Below are 20,747 nucleotides of genomic sequence, written 5' to 3'. Positions count from 1 at the left end.
ACTGCAACAACTTTGTCATATTTGCAATGGTGTGATAACCTAGTCGTTAATACGCTTGTTGCTTCAAAGACCAGGGTTTGATTCCCACATGGGTACAATGTGTGAAGCCAATCTGTGGTGTTCCCTGCTGTGATATTGCTGGGATATTGCTGGAATATTGCTAAAAGCTGAGTAAAACTAAACTCTCTCATGTGATGTGGCATAGACAGTACGGTCAGAACGAACAAGGTATCACTGTATTACTCAAAAGAGTGTGGAACTGTAAGTAAAACCAGCATAAATGTCTCAGATGGACAAATATATTGGTTACATGCTATTCTTGAGAACAGCTAATATAACTCTTATACACACAACATATGATAGAGAAGTGTGATAGAGAACAATAACACTTACAATATATACAAAAACAATGAAACTAACAAATAAACAGTCTTCATACTGGAAAATCTGGACGGTATAGAAATGGACGTTAAATTCTGGTATCATTTTGACAATTTGCTGTAGGTAACCATGGTGTCTCAACAAATAAATGAAAGTATTCTTGATTTCGCTCCATTTTTAGATATATCAGTCACCATAAAGGTGTTTGGTTTAACAAAGTAATCACCATGAAGAAAGTATAGTATATTCACAAACATCCATACACATACCTATCACAATGTTACAACTATATAATATGCCAGTTTATCAGGCTTTCCTCCAAGCTTTGTGTAATGCAGCCATTGCTACAGGATGAGTCATATACTTGGTCCCAATCATTAGAGGCATGGCTTGACATTATCGACATTATACTGACGTTTTCTTCCTATCCTCAGAATTTAATTCCAGTGGAAGCAAGGAGAAAACACTTATGCAGTCTGAGGATATTTTGTTAGTCGTTAAAATCCCACTTTGTTGTTATTACATATGTATATCTATTTGTTATTACTGTCTCCCAGCTTCATACATGTCTCCAAATATTCATTATAAACGTCAAATTGGAAATGGGCTCCAAACCATGAAGCATTGTCCCCCAGTAAAGATAACAGCAGTATACTTAATCCTGTGTAATATCTCCCATCAAACTGATCAACAAGCACAACAAACAAACAACTACATAAGGCCTCAGATCCACATTAAAGGGGAACTCCCTCCCTGTAACACAATCATGATATGTTTGACATGTACAATATCTATGGGACTTGTGACAAATTGAATCTGACAAAGCAGAACATTATACTGGCGTGTAGTGAAGTGTCAGCAGAATTGTGTAAATGGCGCAAGTGGATTGGAAAGTAGTATCCCACATGGCACAGTATCCCAAGCATTATGACATACAGACTAGTGAAGATCCTCACAACCATGACATCTATCAGTTGAAACTGCTTCTACAGCATATAATCTGAGTGAGCTAGTTGTGTATAACATCCTGTACTGAACAGTGTTCCAATTACATCATGATATGTCATCTCAATGTGGGAGAAAAACTTGCAGCAATGGCAATGTGTGTTCTTGTGCTCAGGCCATAAATCAGTTGAAATTAAGTAATGTTGAGCTTGGAGAGTCCTTGGACGGGTGACCGTGTTTGGCAGCTTGACTCCAGGGAGTTTCAAGGTCTTCAGTCCTGCCCCGCAATGAAGCACATGTGATACATGTGGTCTCACCTTAGGCAAGTTACTTTGATCAAACTTGCGTCTGTTCACCCTGCAGAAAATGGGTACCCGGAATATAACCTTCTTGTATCTAATAAGCAGCTTGGGTTATCCGGGGTAAAAATAATCAGATTCTGATTACAGCGTCAAGTGAGCAACTAGTCAGATATAACAAGGTGATTTACAGTAGAATTATTGTTATTAATATTATTATCTTGACATTTACCACTTTGGTGAATCCTAGCACAGGAATGGTGCTGACCAAACATGAAATTACATTTATGTCAACTTGGAGTCAAACTCAAAAACACAGGTTCCTGGCAAACCCAAGGGACACAACTCTGCACAAAATAATTGCCTTGCCAACAACTCAGATCCTTAAGTTCTGACTGCTATGCTGTTTACCAGAGATTATTCACAATGATCTTCACATGAGATCATTTTCAATGTTTAGTCAATCAGACATCTTGTTAAAGGGAATAAATCATAGGGAGATGTCCAGAGGATTTCAAACGAATCCCAACTCTTTGTATTAAGGAACAGAGTATCGCAATATATGGACTACACAAGTGGTAAGAATTCATAGAGCCAGTTTCATTCTAAAATATGTCAAACTGAGTGCAAAACAAAAACATGTGATTCTTAAACAAGGTAATTCACTTTAATTACAAGACTAATTTGGTATTATACTACTGGACTCAAATCTGGAAAAGGAGGATGTTTGAAACAGGCACGACAGCAGAAACCAACCAAACATACATCCTAATTGCAACAGTTATTGCATTTCCCACTTAAAAAATGGACAATTCAAAAATAGAATTATGTATTATCTCGCTTCTGCTGGCACGATATGGGACTGTCAATCACAGAGAGAGTCACACACCAAGAAAATTGGCATTAGAGGGTCTGAGTGAGTGAGAAAGTGAGTTTGGTTTTAGGCCACCTTCAACAGTACTTCAGTCTTATCATGGCATGTCACCATCACCATTGGTGGACGCCCACCACTACACAGATGTTCATCACTTCAGTGAAACCAAAATACATGTTTATGGCAAACATAAACAAAACATTGGTAAGCTGATTCTAACTTGAAAAGGGACATAACTCTGAATCAAGACTTCCCTTGAATTACTGAGAGGTCAATATCAATCTTTTGTAATACTCACACAAAAATATCCCTGCCAGATTAAGCCAACAACTTTCTGATAACATGTGTCTTCAAATTTAATGATATAATCAAAAGCTGAATGTTCTTCACATTAAAAAAATGTCAACATTTGTATTTCTTTACAGAAATAGCTAATCATAACATTTCCACATCTCACAACAGATCATCCACGCAGAACATTCAGGTATGAATATCCACCAGATCTAAACTAGTAAAATACAGTGTTTTACAGCTAACTAGATATAGTAGCAGACAGAACAGAAGTAACCCTATTTCATACACTCGGTTCACCAAGTATGGCTTGGCTCCTTGTAAATCTTTGTAGTTTGGCTTTTTCCTCTAGGGGCACCTCAACAATACATATACTTATACATGAGTGCGAGGTAACTGAAACAAAGCACTTGTGTACACAGCAAATGTAATTGGAATGAGCAGCCCATCGTTTCAATGAACTGTCGTTAAATAATGCTCGGACAACAACATGCTTTTATCAGTTCTCAATGTATATACTTACCCTACCAGGTTTATTCCAACGTTGTTTTTGTTCTAACTTTATCAAAACAAACAGAAAATCTTTGTGCTCAACTGTTCCCATTGTGTCATTGTCATTTATGTGAAATTTGTAAAGTACATTCCTGGCAATTAAACTGAAAAGTGGCAATAATATCCTAACTGCATCAATGTGAGCAGTGAAGAAAAAAGGTAAAATAAGCAGAAAAGTGTTTCAACAAGGAGAGTCTATAATAAGATTAATAATTAAATTAATTTTTAATTTTATAAAACTTAAACAAGCTTAACATCACGGAAACATTCTAATTAATGTTCGCATGATGGATAGCAAAACTGCTTTCTCTTCTTAAATTGATCAGTCTATAAAGTTCGGGATTACCAGTAAAAAATCTGATTGGGTTTATAATAGAGACTATTATTCAACAGCTATTGTCATTAGAGGAACAGATTTTTACTTGGCTCCAGCATGGCAAGAGTTTAATGCTACAGAATGTTCCAAACCAACAGGCTGCACTTTTACTTGCACTATGAGCTATTGTTTTAAATGGATTTCATTGTTCAACATAAAGAGGATCAAGCATACAAACACAAATGTTGATTTTTCATAAGGCATGAGATCAGTTTTCCACAGTTTTTTACTATTTACTACATACTACTAAACATGTCAAGGACAACAGATTCCTTCATATCAGTACAGATGGCCAGTTATACAAAACCAAAAGATAATTTGATACTTTCATAATATTACAGATAAATTGTTATGCCATGACACAACTGAATGTCCTCAGTTTCTTTTAGAAATGTCTGAATAAATTGATATGGCAATTGTCAAAAAGAGCCAAAAAATTGCGTATCATAAACATCTGTCAGTTAAGTAGATCTTGCCATGGGAGATGTGGTAATATGCAGTTGTTGAAATATCACAGATGAAAAGCGCAGATGAAAGTTGTGTAAAATAGACACTAAAAGTAACTTTGTGGCATTCAGCATACATGCATCTACATTGCCCATTCCTTTCAGTCTTCAACAGTCTCGTATCTGAAATATATATACATTGTGTATAAATACATTGCATTTACACAGTCAAATGAATGAATGAATGGATGGATGGATGGATGGATGGATGGATGGATGGATGTTAGATGGATGTCAGCACTGTTTCAGCTACATGGTAAAAAACATGGTAAAAAACAAATCGATCCTGCACCCAACAATCAACTGATTAACATCATGAGCATCAATCTGTGGAATTACGATAAGATGACATGAGTCAACCAATTCAGTAATCAAGACCAGCCAATCCTGTTAGCGGCTTGTCAAAAGCAGAGGTCGCTGAACACAAATTCTAACCCTAATCTTCACAGTAAAATAACAATTATCCTAAAAAAACCCGCCCAAATACCATAACAAATTATTTGAAACATACTAGAATAATAGTGCAAAGTAATCTGTCATCAACTGTTTATCACGCAAATACATGACGAAACAGTAGACACGACTGGCCTAAAAACAAAATTCAAAACAGAGGTTCGGGAACTCAAGGACAGAACTTTCAACTGTTTTACAACCAGTACTTGGATTCAAAGATCCTAAATTCAATATGCCGTCATGTCCTAATGCCAAAAAATGATTTTCAGTTGCATTCTGCAATGGTTCCCACCAAACATGTGTGATGTTCTCAAATGTTTTGTACAACAAAACCATGCTTACTTGGAAAGTCTTTTTCTCAGCTCCTTCAGCTGTTCATTCTTCTTCATGAGCATCTGCTTGAGGTTCTTGAATGGATTGGTCTGACTCACTTTCTTCTCTAATTCCTGAAAGAAAGTGGAATCACTTTATGCTGTAGGTTCCCCCCGTGTCATTAATCCAAGGGAGATAACTTAACATTGCAAAGCACCAGAGGGAAAGCATCAGTCATGAATATTTTTTCATCCAAAAGTGGGAGCAATCAGACCTAGTATTGATTTGATTTTGTATGGCACAAAACATCACCAGATGTTGTGATAGTTGCAAAAGTTATTTGTTTCGTTTTGTTTGCATTTTTCATCTGATGAAAGCATTTATTTACATTACATGTACAACTAAAACATTATTTGAAATAAGTCAATTTGTTCAAATCGAATGCACCAGGATACAACAATGAAATTATGCAATATCACTAATCTAGACACAATCAAGCTTTAAAGTGGGAAGTTAACAGAATACATCTTAGTGTTTCAAATAATAGCAAACACTAAAAAACCAATTGAGATACTGCAAACTCTGAAAGACAAAAAGCCAGTGTCATTACCTTCTCAGCCATTTCCAACATCTCTCGTATTCTGAGAAGTTCATGTTTCGTACCCGCAAGGTCAGATTCCATATTTGCCTCATTCAGCTGTCCCTTCTTGCGAGTCTACATACAAAATATCATGAAGTGATCAGTAAACAAACTACAATGAGTCAAACGATCATAATGTATTGTTTTATTTCTTCACAGACAATGCTACTCTTAATGAAAGAATGAGTCAAATTGTGATAATGAAAATATTCTTTTCAGGATCAGAATGGGAGCCAAATGTTGGCTGAAGGACACTCTTATGGCTGTGGTGATGACAAACAGTAATAATCAAGATGAATCCAAGATCAGCAAATCCTGCAGTTCCAAGGGGCACAACCCTTCCCAGTAAACATGACACCACAAAACCAATAGTACTACTGGCAAACAAGGCAAAGTGCATGACGATGAAATTGATTCCATGAGCAGCTGCACATGCCTTGCTCATAAGATTGTCACTTCGTCGATGTAGCAGCTACACTTGACTGCGAACAACCTGGCAAGCATCAGTGGGCAGCACTCATACCCACTAGTACGGGTCAAGGGTCAGGTAAGTGCTCAGTAAATCCTTGCTTGCCAGTAGTAATAGTGATATTTTATGGAACCATTATTAGACCTTACTGGAGTTTACTAAACCTAACAAAGTTTTACAAGACTAACGGTCATGTTATGGATTGCAAAATGTATGTAAAATTGACATCAGTCAGGTTTCTTTAATGATATGCGCTTCTCTTACAGAATCTAATTCCATCTCCATCTCAGACAACTTCCTTCTCATCTCCTCCGAGTCGTCACCTCCCTGTAAAAGAGGCATACTTGATAAGGCAAAAATTGATTCATGACATTTTAGTCATAATTTATGTAAAATAATTCATTATCAACATGATAAGCCAATTATCCTTAAGCTAGGAATCCATAGATATGGAAACTTACGCAGAAAACTTACATGGCATGCGGAATGCGGAATGCGGCATGCAGCATGCGGTTGCTAAAGCGTTTGGTGTGAAACCATATATACGGTGGCAGTATGATTTCTATTTCTTTCTGCGATGACTCCCAAATGGTCAAGTCTTCAGCAGCATGATATCAACAGGCAGTGGACCATAATCTTGTTCAAGAATTGCAATTAGATGGAGAGAGATTTCAGCAATATTTCAGGTTGACCAGAGAACAATTTACACAGGTGTTATTTTATGTGGAGAAAGACCTTGTGAAGCACTCTTTGTCGAGAGAGGTAATCTGCCCAAGACAGCGATTGGCCATTTGCCTGAGGTAACAGTATTTTTATTTTTTCCATAGTGAAAATATGAGAAAGCAGGGATGGAAATTAACTTAAGCCATAAGAAGCCCACAGGACTAGTAACAGAATTTTCTACTAGTCCTGCACAACATTCACTAGCCCTGGCAAATGACAAGTTTGATATTAGAGACTTACAACTGTCATGGTGTCATGGCACAGTTTCCAACCAGATCTCTGCACTCTCTGCACTTACAATTGTAAGCCAATGACATTGTAAATCATAGCAAGTGTCAAAAAACATTTACAGGTACATCGGACCAGTACACTTAAATTGCACTAGTCCCGAGTGCTTCATGGCATAGTCACATTGAAGATTTCCCGCCTCTGATGAATGAAATGTCCTTTGACTAGTTCTGTTTATGTCTGGAAAACCCTAGTCAATAACATCATATTCTAGACTTTCCATGTGATTTTCATTCGGATGCCATACCGATCGCTTCCTGGTGCAATTCGATTTGCTGCATCCGCATAAGAAAACGCAGCCGCAGCCGGACACATGGAATCATATAATGATTTTTATGCAGTTTTGATTTTTTGCCGTATTACGTGTAAGATTTCCTCATAAGTTTCCGTATTTATCGATTCCTAGGTTTATATCTGTATTCCAAACTGTATGTTGCAACTCATACAATAACTGAGTCTGGTGACCCAGATTTCAACTTTTGCTTCATAAACTGGGTCAATGTTAATTGGTAATAAATTACTAATTGGACTTGAGTAGGCAAATTAAATGGATTAATTAATCGATCAAGGACTGTTGTAGTCTTTGCATCCATTGTTTGTGCTAAGGTTAGAACTTTCTTTAGTGGTTCCAGATTTTCATGGGAAAACTGCCGTTAATCCAAGAATCCATATAGCTATCTGTTAAACACAGAACACTGAACCATGTCTGGCATGTAAACAAGTAACAGTCACTTCATATTGTGTCAAAATGTGCCACTGGTAAATGACAGTCCAATGAACATTCTGAACCACCAACAAACGTCTTCACTTGTCTTGTAAGCAGGACCTAACCCCGTGGGTCCAGTGGGTCTGACAGTGGATTATAACACCTCCCTAATTACGTCATCTGGAGACTGCCAGTTTGGGGATTATTCCGTTAACAGGTGTATATAGTGAGTTTGGCTTTAAGGCAATTAACCGTTTTCCAATAATGTCACAGCATGTCAGCGTTATTTACAGGAAAGCCTAAAGATTTTCAGATATCTATTCATCCTGCTATTCATTTGATGAAACAACATGATGCTGACAAAGTTAGAAACAGAATCTGGACTTAAACCCACAATCATCGTTAAAAACACTTTTATCAAGTAAATCCCTTCACCCAGTATAACTATCATCACAATAATACTGAATCTAAGCTAAAGATTTCTTACACGCAAATGATAATATTCTTCTTTTGTATACGTGTACAGTTAACCACAGTTTCTATCTTAAAACATGGAGTTTCCATGGTTACAGGTGTCTTGAAATGTGATACTGCAATGGTAGAATAATACAAAGGAGAGGAGAAATTAGGTTTATCCTTACTCTTCTCAAGGCAGATTTTCTATAAACCTTATGATCCGTAGAATTAGTTGATGTGGTAATAAAATGACATTTTTTGAAAATCCTAATTTCTGTATGGCTCCTTTTGCTGTCTTACCTGTCTTCCCTTTAAACTGCCCATCTTGGCATTAAGTTTATCCAATTCCCCTGACATCTTGAGTTGTCTTTTCTGTTCATCACTCATCTGCAGACAAAAGTGACTTTGTGTCATAAACAACATCATATGGTAACTTAGCATTTATGAATGAGGGAGTGGAAAGCGCAGAGAGTCACAATCAGGTTTCTAATTTCTGACAGAAAAACATCTGTACAATAAAATACATCAAGAGTGAGTGAGTTTAGTTTTACACCAAGCAGTATTCCAGCTATATGGCGGCAGTCTGTAAATAATCGAGTCTGGACCAGACAGTCCATTGATCAACAGCATTAGCATCAATATGCGCAATTGGGAACCAGTGACGTGTCAACCAAGTAAGCAAGCCTGACCACCTGATCCCGTTAGTCACCTCTTACGACAAGCGTAGTTGCCTTGTATGGCAAGCATGGGCTGCTGAAGCCCTATTCTACGTGGGACCTTCACTGGTCACATCAAGAGCGAGTCAGGTTTAATGCTTCATTCATCATGTTTTTAAAACCCCAAAGTGATGCAGGTCTTAGACAGAATTAGTTTAGCTTTAAGCTATTAATCAATATTCAAGCAATTTCAAGGACACTATTCCATGTGGGAATAGAATGAGGGTTGTGACCTGTGAGCGCTTTGACCACATGCCTAATAAACTGCTTCACATGTCTTTCGTTTATAACTTTGGTGAAGCCTTGAGCAATTATTTTTGACAATCAAAGAAACTGAGTAAAAAAGATGCATCATTAAAAAGACGCATCATACCTTCATACTTACTTTGGAATTTAGTTCATATTTTTACCCAATAAATCAAGTAACAATCAGTGTTCCCAATGAAAGAGATACCTTACACCTAACGAATAGCATTCTTCTCACTTGACAATGTGTGCAATAGGAGCCAGTATCACAAAAGGATCTAGCACTATGACTGTTAGAAGCTATAGCTGACACTTTCCTTGTTACATATGCAACTAAAATTGGCTGTAGATGGGTATCCCAAAACATCCCTGGTATGTTGGTTTGTGTGTGCTTGCTTCACTTTCCTCATTCAAAGATCAGGGGACATAACTCACCTGAGCTTCATACAGCTTCAGTTTGCGTTCAAGTGTTTTATTCTCTTCTTCCAATTCTTCTATTTTCTGAAAAAATATCATTTATGAGAGTATGTCAAAGTCTACTTGTTGTGATTGTTAATGTCAGCAAATTATCAAAGTGCAGGTAAAATGTTGAGTGATGGTCAGTTCTTAGTGTATACTAAAAAGCGAATAATTTAGAGTAAATACCTTTGTGTAAATGTGAAATGAAGTGAATTGAGGTTTAACATTGTTCTTGAGAACATTTTGCTCATATGACAACATGTGTGTGTGTGGTTGCTTGTACTTGCTCAGACTTTAGCTGTATTTTAGACCTAATTCTAAGACACAAAGGGACCAACATGTACCATATTTTAACGTCTTAACGTCTTTTTAATTTTACAGGCGGGATTAAACCAGTACGGTTGTGCAACATCACCAGTTTACTGGTATTTACCGGTTCTGATATGAAAACGATACATTTTGTGATACACTGATCAAAAACCAGTATTTTGACATGCATTCGGAAAATTTCGTAGCACTCGGATATTTCCGTTTTTCACGTCATAAGTAGGTCATAAAATGGTGACCCCCGACAACAAGCAATTCATTGTGGTGCCAAATACTAGGGTAGAGGCTTGCGTATGGCACCATTTGGTGTTGAAACAGTTCACGTTAAATGAAATTATTGATAAGAGTCACGATTAGAAGTGTTTATTACAACTTAGTGAAGTATAGTGATTTAGTTATGTGTCTGCCTTGTAAATAAATCATTAACTCGATTGTAAGTGGTTGTTTGTTTTAAAAAACTCTTGCAACATATTGCAACAGATATTGCAACAGATATCGCAATAGACATCGCAATATATGTTTTTGCATTGAAGTATGAAAATTCTCTGCAATACCCACCCCTAAGAACCCTCAATCATCTGCACTACGGGCAGACAATCTTACCACTATGCCACAGGCTGTCATATAAACTTGAACATGACAGGCTGGACAATTGAAGAAGTTGAAGCATGACACAGTTTCACGCAGACTAGCTGCAGCTATTTGAGAGCAAATCAAGGACAATACAGGCCTTTATGTCCGCACTTGTGTCATTTCTACATGCCAAATTCAGACTTGATACCTATCTAAAACCTTGACCATTTTTAACAATATCATGACATTCCTGTTAAATCTTCATCATGCATGGGTGCACATACTTGGGCCTGTTATTGGAATTGCAAATATTTACCAGTAAACAATCCTTGTATTTGTATTTGTGTCACAATTTACTGATTTCACAATTTAATTGTATATGTACTGATATACGTTATTCATCAAAACTACATAAAAAGGAATGGAAATGATCCACACCACTCAGGATCATAGGTCATACTCTTATAGAGTCAAATCCCGGTGAGTCAAATCACTGGGACCCAGTAATAAATTCGACTTATCAACGTAGTCGAGACATAGGTATGTCTATGAGGGTAGAAAAAAATGATCAAATATTGAACAATCCTTCAATGCTTGACTGAACGTTAACACTTTCAATACCGATGATGGTGGTTTGATGGCAGGGTGTGTGTAGTCTTCATCATCAGACGAGTAAAATCACTAATCTGCCTTTTAAACTTGCCTGTTAATGGCGGAAAGGAGTGAGCCGCACTGGTTTGTTAACTGGATCATTTAGATACACCAATTAATTTCTCAGTGACTGACTTATGTAAACAAGACTGCAAGTCACAATTTCAAGATCTGTCTCATATATCTGCCAAGATCTGTTGAAAGATATGAAATGGTTTTCGAGTAGTACTCTGGGAATGAAGCCCACCTCTCCATTTTGAGACTAAGTCTGAAACGTTTCCATGGAAACCAAGAAAATAATACATCACAAATACCTTTAAAAACCAAAAGGCACCACTTTGGGGTCTGCCACACATTTATGGACAGATATTAAGACGTTTTTTAGTTCTGCTCTGGAAACGAACCACACCTCTCACTTTTAAGACTAGGTCCGAAACATTTCCATGGAAACCGAGAAAATAATACATCACAAGATCCTGTACATAGCATAAGGCACCACTTTAGCTTCTGACTGATATATCTACCAAGTTTTGCAGAAAAATATTGAACGTTTTTTGAGTTCTGCTCTGGAAACGAAACACACCTCTCACTCTTGATACTATGTCTGAAACATTTCCATGGAAACCAAGAAAATAATATATCATAAAAATCTGTAAATACCAAAGGCACCACTATAGGTTCAGACTGATATATCTACCAAATTTTGCTGAAAAATATTGAATGGTTTTTGAGTTCTGCTCTGGAAATGAAGCCCATCCCTCCATTTTGAGACTAAGTCCGAAACATTTCCATGGAAACCAAGAAAATAATAAATCACAAAAAGCTGTAAATAGCAAAAGGCACCACTTGGGGGCCTGCAAAACATATCTACCACGTTTTGCAGAAAAATATTGAATGGTTTTTGAGTTCTGCTCCGGAAACAAAGCCCGCCCCGACATTAGACTAACACCAAAATGTTCCATGGAAAAACAAAAAAAATAAAAATGCCAAATCTCTGTAAATAGCAAAAGGCACAACTATGGGTTGAGACCATTATTTCTATCAAGTTTGATCTAAAATATTGAACGGTTTCTGAGTTATGCTCTGGAAACAAAATGATTACGGACGGACAGATGGACAGACAGACAGACAGACAAGGTGTCAACTATATCCCCTGCATTACACGCCGGGGGAATAAAAAGGGCAAACCAAGATTTCAATCCTCCAGTTATCTGGAAAAATAATGTCATTCATTTGTACAGTGCTTATTTTCAATATATCACTACTCAGAAGTGCTGAATTACTAGTATTACCCAGATAACACAAGCTGCTAGTGAAGCGTTAAATCATTAACAGTCACATGACTTATCCCACCTCGTACCCATTTTCTCCTTGATGAAGAGAGGCAATTTTGAACAAACTCACTTAACTAAGGTGAGACCACATGCATCACATGTGCTTTATGGTTTGGCAGATCTGAAGTCCTAGAAACTCTCAGGAGACAAGCAGAGAAACAAGGTCACTAGCTGTGCCGTAACAATTTAACCTACCATGTGTAACAAAGCAGTTCCACCTGTCTCATTCAAAGGAGCAAGCTTTGATGGTATGAACTCTGTGTCTCTCTTTGTACCTGCAAATTCACGCTCCTCAAATTCTTTGATTTGCTCCAAAAGGTCTCTGAAAGTGTATATTTCAGTAATTTCACATATAAATGAGATCAACCATCCTAGCATCAATAATCTCCTTGGTATAATGTGTTCAAATAAATCTCCACTAGTACTACTTCTACTATTAAGGGTGTCATCACTGTAGTCATCTCTGTTTGAATGAATAAATGGCACATCTTTAAACAGTCTGATTAGAGACAATAACTCAGTGTTCTGTTTCCGAAAATGCAAATGAATCTAAAACAAAGAACTAGTTAAATATATATCAAACAAATTGAGAGAAGACATGTTTCATATCTTTAGATTATTTGACTTCAAAATACATTTAACACAGTGTCAACCATCTTTAAATTCAAATTAGCATTAGAGTCAAACCCTGTTGTGTCGAACTCGTTGGGTCCAAGGGGAAAGTTCGACTTATCCGAGTGTTCGACACATCCGTCAGCATTGAAAAGACCAAAAACCAACACGACCACATTGCTTAACACATCGTTATTTTGCAGTAGGATACACATACGAACAATATATCTTTGCAATAAACGTTTACGGCAGTATTGATCTTTAAAGTACAACATATACAAATGTAAATCAATTCAATCACTTTATTCGTCATGGCAAATAAATATGCATACAAAAAGATAAGAACAAGAATAATTTAACAGACTCACAAGCGATCCCATTTAGTTGACAGCACTAATTCATTTTCAGTCAGTATAAAAAGTTGTATAGTTCATACAAACGGAATCGGAATGTACATACGTGTACATGTGGGGAATTTATCTATGACAGCCTCGTATTTTGTCTCTATTGTCTTAACAGAAAATTTTCGCTTTTTAGGTGTAACATGCGATCCAGTTATCCCCCCGGGCTGATCGGGTCCTTCGCTGAATTGCCCTGCCACGTTACTAACCGTACTGGTTAAAAAAAATTGATCCTACACCTTAAATACTAAACCAAAAACAAAACATCAATTTAGATAATCCAACTCCGTTTTCCTCACTTCTCATTTTGTATTTTCAAGGAAATCACATGACCGCTAACATAGACTGTCACATGACAACAACATGCGCCATTGTTTGTTTAGAGATATCCTGTCGGTCCGTGATCAACGTGTCACTGGTAACAACTTAATTATGGTTAATTGTTTGAGTAAAATTCAGTTGGTAAGTGTGCTGACAATGTGTGTATAGATGCGTAGTTAAACATGTCACTTGATTGTTAAGTCCGTTAATCGTTACTTTTGATCTTTAGGTAGCACGTTTATGAGGATGACTTCCGATTGCGCGACTGAAGTTTTCAGTTGCAACAACCAGCTTTGACAGTTCGAGACAAAAGGGTAAAATTGTACTTGTTAGAGCCTTTGGGGACCCTAAAATGAGTTCGACACAACCGGGAATTCGACACATCTAGTTTGACACATCAGGGTCCAAATAATGATAAATATAAGGAAATCGGCAGGGACCGAGATGTCAGTTCGACACATCTGAGAATTCGTCTCAACCGAGTTCGAGACAATGGGGTTCGACTGTATTTACATTCAATTACAAGGATCAATTCAATAGTTGTTTTGTGTACATCATTTGCTCCAAAGTATGTAATATATTGAGATGACTATGCATGCATGTCTTTGACTTGATGAAACAGTGTCAGAATTCTTGCATTTCCCAAGAAAGTATGAAAGCATAAGACTGATAAGATGATTATTTGGAATGACAAGGAAGTAGAACCCATCCAGCACTACTGACTTAATTAAATGTTTCATTTCTCTACCTGTTTTCCAGCTCAGAGATATCAGCCTGCAGTTTGAGGTGCCACTTCTCTGCCTGTATAAACATCTGCCTCATCATCAATACATTTGTGTGCGCTGTGTTCAGCAGCTCCGACTCAGCCTCGCTCCGAACCACTGTCTGCAGACCCTCCAACATCTCCGTTACCTCATCTATGGTGAATGTTCCCTCCGTTAACCTGGGAGTAAGTGAATCAGTTTAAATAAAACATGGCTTTATTTCAACAATCAGATGAATGTGTCAGGGAAACCCTGATCCTGATCCGAACTTGTTTGCAAACCCAAGATGATGGAAGGTGATATGAGGTGACATAGACAGTAATTTGTATTGTGGCAGAAAGGTACAAGGGGATGACAAAAAGTAGTAACCCTCACCACTACAATGATATAAATGCAGTTGTTTTTGTCTTTTATTTTTCACCATAACATCTGTCAACCTCAAGCAAACTGGTTTTCTATGTACCAGCCTCAAGATCCCCATCTGTTTAAAAAACTTTTTATTATGGTACCCTCCAAAGAAACACAAAATCAGCAATCAATGCATCACAAACTTCAAGGAAACAAAATATGCAAAAAACATTTTGTGTGTTTGAGGTAGGCATAAGTCCTTGAAAATAAAACTAAAGTAAAGAGAAAAAAAGGCAATTTGAAACTACACTCGCTTGTTAAAGTGACTCCCCTCTTCATGTGTTCTGAAAGAGCTTGTTTTGGAGACACTACCCACCTCTTCCAGATGACTTCATCATAAGGACATAACTGATTCTAATGTTTACACTATTCATATCATGATGCCAAGGCTTCAAGCTAAATACTGAATGGTCACACAAGTGTCAGCTCCCAATATATTGTAATCAATGCCAGCTTGACTATCTGGACACAATGTTTGTGAAAGATCAAAGTGGGGTGTCCTTAACAACAACCCCTGACTAAATCTAAACCAAGCAATCCAAATCTGTGGCTGTTGATTAAGACGGTAATACATTCAATACCCTTCTGAACATATTTTATATAATTATCTGAGGACATACCATTATTCAAGAGGTACCAAATGACATATCGTCTTCATTTTCAGGAATACACTGAATACCTTCTGAACATATTTATATGATGTTACCTGAGGACATACCATTTTCCAAGAGGTACCAAAAGTTGTTTTCATTATTTTATAAATGTTATACCCCAGTGTGTTGTGATGACTTATATCTCATGAACCACATTACCCACATGTGTGAAACTTTGGATATGGCTTTGCTAATGATCCCTTCACAATAAAATGGAAACTATACAAACATTGGACATCAAGAATATAGTTTGGCTCGATACTTTTTGACATCCCCTCAGATGGAAAGGAATATTGAGAGACGAAATGTGGACTAACATAGCAATCATGTTCATTGCACTTACACAGTAATATGCATTCACATGACAGGGGTTCAAATTTGTTTTAGAAAAGCCCATGTGTTATGAGAGTGTTTTTTCTGCAATTTGATTATTTATCAAGTGACAGCTATTACGGGTCACATTTCATATCACGGTAATAGTGTTTTAGCGGCATGCCTTTAATGTAGCACTTTACAGTTGCTTCCCTTTGGTGTAGGTTTTGATTGTTGGTAAACATGAGGCTGATCGAGAAGCTACGATACTTTGCTGGAATGCTGAATCAGTGACTGTGTATACATAAGGCTGGTTGTTTTGTTGATGACTCACATGGACTTACACTCAGAGTTAATCTGTAGTTGTGTCAACGTTCGGCATACCTCCATCTGTCTGCTTCTTCGCCAAAGTCTGACCTACATTCAAGACCGCTTGCTATGTAACATTTAGTATAACTGTTTCACTGAAAACCAAAACTTTGGTGAGTTGATATTCTTTTTGTGACCCATTACTTTAGATTTGATTCAGCTGCATTGTACTAGAAACCACTATTGTGAATCATTATATCTTGCTCTATGGTCAATACATATTATTGAATATTTTAGACTTGTCAGTATTATATTTTGCTGGTTCATAGGTGATTTCTTATACCTTTTGTCAAGGCAAATATTAACTGTAACACTTGCCACTGGGCAAGTGACTTTAAGAAAGTAACTTGTCCGGATTAATTTTCCACCTGCCCTGATTTTTAGGAAAAAATAATGATAGTGTAATTGTGAAAGAATAAATCAACATGGTTCTAGATGTTAATGTTTAGTGCAATATTTATTGAGAATTAATAAATAGCAAAGAAAGATACCTTTGTGAAATTAAATAGCTACATTTTGAGCAGACATGAAATGAAATCAAAGTTTATTTTAAACCGTAAGCAGAAATTATCTAGTAGCCCATGGACAAGTAAGATACCATTATTTGATTGCCAAAAATGAAAAGGGACTTGTCCTGGGCGTCAGGTGATGGGATTTTTTTTAACCCTTGCATGTGTGTTTTTTTAACGCTGGTTTCATACTGCTAGTTCGCTGAGATCCCATGTCACAATTTAAGATGGATAGCCCCATATGGATACAGTATACTGACTTTGTCCACTAAATGTCTTCTGGGGTGACATGGATGAGGTCGGAATCACAAAATTCCTCTCTCTTCAGATGTTTCATCCAGTAGGACATGAAGGTTGTAAACATCATGAGTCGGCACTGTATTGCCAAAATACATCCTCGTCTGAGGACCTTTACTGAGTTGGACCTCAGAACAATCCCAATCACCTTTCTCAAGTTAAACGTACAGATGCTCTGTGATGGTGATCAGTTCATAACCCAAACAAACATGAGACCTAGTTCATGTATTATAGGAATGAGCGAGTGAGCAAGTTTAGTTTTACGCCACAACCAGCAATATTCCAGCTATAAGGCGGCGGTCTGTAAATAATCGAGTATGGACCAGACAATACAGTGATCAACAACATGAGCATCGATCTGCGCAATTGGGAATCGATGAGATGTGCCAACCAAGTCAGCAAGCCTGACCACCCGATTCCGTTAGTCGCCTCTTACGACAAGCATAGTTGCCTCTTATGGCAAGCATGGGCTGCTGAAGGCCTATTCTACCCCGGGACCTTCACAGGTCTACTATATTAATGAAGATATGGCAATCAGTTGTGGCATGACCTGTTGAAACAGATTGAAAATAAAACTAGTGATAGCACTGCCTTCAACATTGCAGGATTGGACATGGAGGAGAGGTTCTTTAATCTAAACATCCACTGTTGAGTCATCATGTCCAGTACCGTATATACCTGTGTATAATGCAAGTTTTTCGTACCTGGAATGAAGGGGTCAGGAAGGGGGGTCGCATTATACACATGGTATAAGATCTTACGTTTTTCCTGCTGTTTCACTTTCAGTTTCCACTGATGATGTCAACCAGCATTTGATAGCCATCCAGGCACTTCACAGGAAAACTTCGCATTTAGTACTAAGTAACTGTTAATATCCAAAATAAAGACCATTTTTATCTTGTTGCCTTGTTTTTTTAACGAATATTCCCTGCAAATAAAGTTGAAATGACCACTGATCCAGATATACAAATTACATGCCAGCTGACACAGTAAACAGACATGAGAATGACAAATTGTAAAAAAACACTGAAACATCAAGCCGGGGTCCAGCAGGTCTTTCCAGACATTCCCAACTAAATTTGTTCTTTACAGATGAGTCGAGGTCTTTTAGATGATCGTCAGTTTCACCTCGCTTGATAATGGTGGCCATTTTCCCGCGAAATCCTGTTTACCACGGACACAAAGGTACGGCAATTCACTCCTTGTACATTACCACTAAAATAGTTTACTGATTGTGCCGTAAACTAAGAACTGGGGTTCAGAAACTCGACACATCGCGTAGGTTGCGCTGTTTGGCTCTCCAAGTTAGAAATATAAACTCTGCACACAGTTAGCAAACACTTCCTGTGTTTCACGAGCAGGATCGTCTCATATTTCTTGTATGTATTTAGTATATTACTTCCATACTTTTATGTATTTAACTTAAATAATCACTGCAATCACGCTGTTCCTTCAGAAAACTATATGGCTACATGCCTAAACTGAAATACACGGCAAAATAGACAAACATATAACCAGTAACGAAAATACATTTTGTTTGCTAAAGATGGTCCCTACAGCACACATGCCCTAGCGACTTGTTTTGGAGTTATTCACTCGACAAAGCTTTGTAGGAAAAATAACGCAAGACAACCACGTATTTATTGGATGTGTGCTTCATTCTAGGTCATTCTGGAGTAATACGCTCCACAAAGTTTCGTATAAAAACAACAACGCATGACAAAACACTTTTATCTTGACGCTGGTGATGTGCTTCATCCGTGGTCGCATTACACACAGGGTACATGATTTATCCTCAATTTTGAAGGGGTGTAGAGGGGAGTCGCATTATACGCGGGTATACATGGTACTGATTCTATATATATATTTATCCTACCTCACACATGAATGTCGCTTTCTGATTGTCTAAGCGCTATTTTATTATTTTCAAAGTACCTCGCTTACAGCTTATGTATTACTTTTTATGTACACCACTGTGAATTCCTAGCCCTTCTGGTGATTCATGGTAGTACGAATAACACTGAATCACAGATCAAGCACGGAAATTACTGATGTTTTGCGATTGAAAATCGATGGAAGGGAGATAACTCTAAACCTGTTTACCTTGTGTCGTCTGCAAAATGGCGATTCGCCTCACATTCAACAGAAGTGCTTCATACAGTTCTAAATTAAAATTCAGGTGTTCTGTAAGATAAATATGTTGTTCACTGGTCCCTGCCGGCTTGGGGAACATAAACAAATATCAAGGGTACATGAGCCCACGGCCCCCTCGTGACCAGTGAACAACTTATAATGTCACAACCTACCAAAACATTCTTTCTTTGAAACAGACCTAGTGTCATACATTGTAACCATGAGCATGTCTGTTCAGGGATTGACTTGGGCCGCAATGTAGCGATTTCCTTGCACCAACTGCTATAAAATCGCACTCAAATGTATCTGCAGCGATTTAAAATCGCATCCTGCTCACCTGTACAATTAAAAATAATTTAGTGTTTAAATCTATTTTACTTAGAAAGGCTCTATCATTAATTTGTTCTGTCAAAGATAATCCTGTTATTATCTGTGTTTGTACAAAAATACAAACAATTGAATGTTCTAACTTTCTAACTTTGAAACATATTGAAATGATGAAACATTCAAGTTTTATCCTTACCGACTGTCTCGTAGTTCATCAAAACAGGCGTCTACAGCCCGTAACCTCTGACCTCTCTGGTAACGTGCAAAACGGATGTAGTTGATCACCTGGGACTGGTGGTGCTGGTTCACTCCTAGTTCTGAAGCCTGCATGATGACAGTAACAAGGAGGTGAAGTGAAGAAGTTATGTGATAATGTCGTACAAGAAAATAATATTTTAAAAAATCAGAAAAACACAGCCATTTTTCAAATAAATCCCTGAGTCCATGTCTTTCAGACACTTTAGAAAAAACACTGGTTGAGGTGCTTATCTAGGGATATGTCATTTCAAAATCTAGATAAATCTACATCATGGTCACAAATGTTCTCATTGACTGAACAACATAAGCACCGAAACACTGAAAATTTGATCCATGCAATGGATCAATAGATATTTATTGTCCGAAAAAATGTCTAATTTATAAACTCCAAAGTGTTTCTCGTTACCTCCAACCCCTAATATGTTCTTCTTGTACCTACTACACTATTTACTCTAGCAACATCTTCGATTAATTTCATGTAATGCGGGTTGTCCGCTGTCATTCTGGATACAGAAATTGAACATAAGATAACAGCACTGCATAACGTATCGGAAATACTCTGAAACCAAAGCTTAAAGTTTTACCATTGTTAGTTTACGTTCGGGTGTTTGCTGTTTGAGACAAAACGTTGCTACAAATATTCATGAATTATTTCCCAAGCAGGTTTGTGGACGGATGCGATGCTTAAACGAAACCGAGGCTAATGTAGGCCCGCACGCGTCAATGATAAATGCAAAAAGAATTCTTTCTAATTAATGTGTATTTATGCTATTACCAAAAAGGGCTATAAGCTTAAATGTATATTC

The 20,747-nt window shown here is 37.4% G+C and overlaps 1 protein-coding gene across 1 annotated transcript; it reads right to left on the bottom strand.

Moving 5' to 3' along the window:
* Nucleotides 1-2,273: 2,273 nt before the first annotated feature.
* Nucleotides 2,274-20,648, bottom strand: LOC137299002 (leucine zipper transcription factor-like protein 1). The gene is made up of 10 exons (XM_067831465.1): nucleotides 20,526-20,648; nucleotides 19,880-20,007; nucleotides 14,660-14,854; nucleotides 12,773-12,899; nucleotides 9,669-9,734; nucleotides 8,572-8,658; nucleotides 6,363-6,425; nucleotides 5,600-5,704; nucleotides 5,020-5,123; nucleotides 2,274-4,347 (listed from the first exon to the last, which is right to left on the bottom strand). Exons 1-10 carry the CDS (start codon nucleotides 20,526-20,528, stop codon nucleotides 4,326-4,328), a joined length of 900 nt encoding a protein of 299 aa, XP_067687566.1. The 5' UTR covers nucleotides 20,529-20,648; the 3' UTR covers nucleotides 2,274-4,325.
* Between the last annotated feature and the right edge of the window lie 99 nt (nucleotides 20,649-20,747).

Source organism: Haliotis asinina, chromosome 10 (genome assembly GCF_037392515.1).
Source record: "Haliotis asinina isolate JCU_RB_2024 chromosome 10, JCU_Hal_asi_v2, whole genome shotgun sequence".
NCBI classification, from domain to species: domain Eukaryota; kingdom Metazoa; phylum Mollusca; class Gastropoda; order Lepetellida; family Haliotidae; genus Haliotis; species Haliotis asinina.
This window is presented reverse-complemented; position numbering and strand designations above follow the sequence as displayed.

Coding starts and splice junctions, on each gene's coding strand:
- LOC137299002 (XM_067831465.1), bottom strand. Junction 5,705..6,362: donor TGGAGATGGAATTAGATTCT/GTAAGAGAAGCG, acceptor TTTTGTATGTAG/ACTCGCAAGAAGGGACAGCT. Junction 4,348..5,019: donor CTGAGAAAAAGACTTTCCAA/GTAAGCATGGTT, acceptor TATATATTTCAG/ATACGAGACTGTTGAAGACT.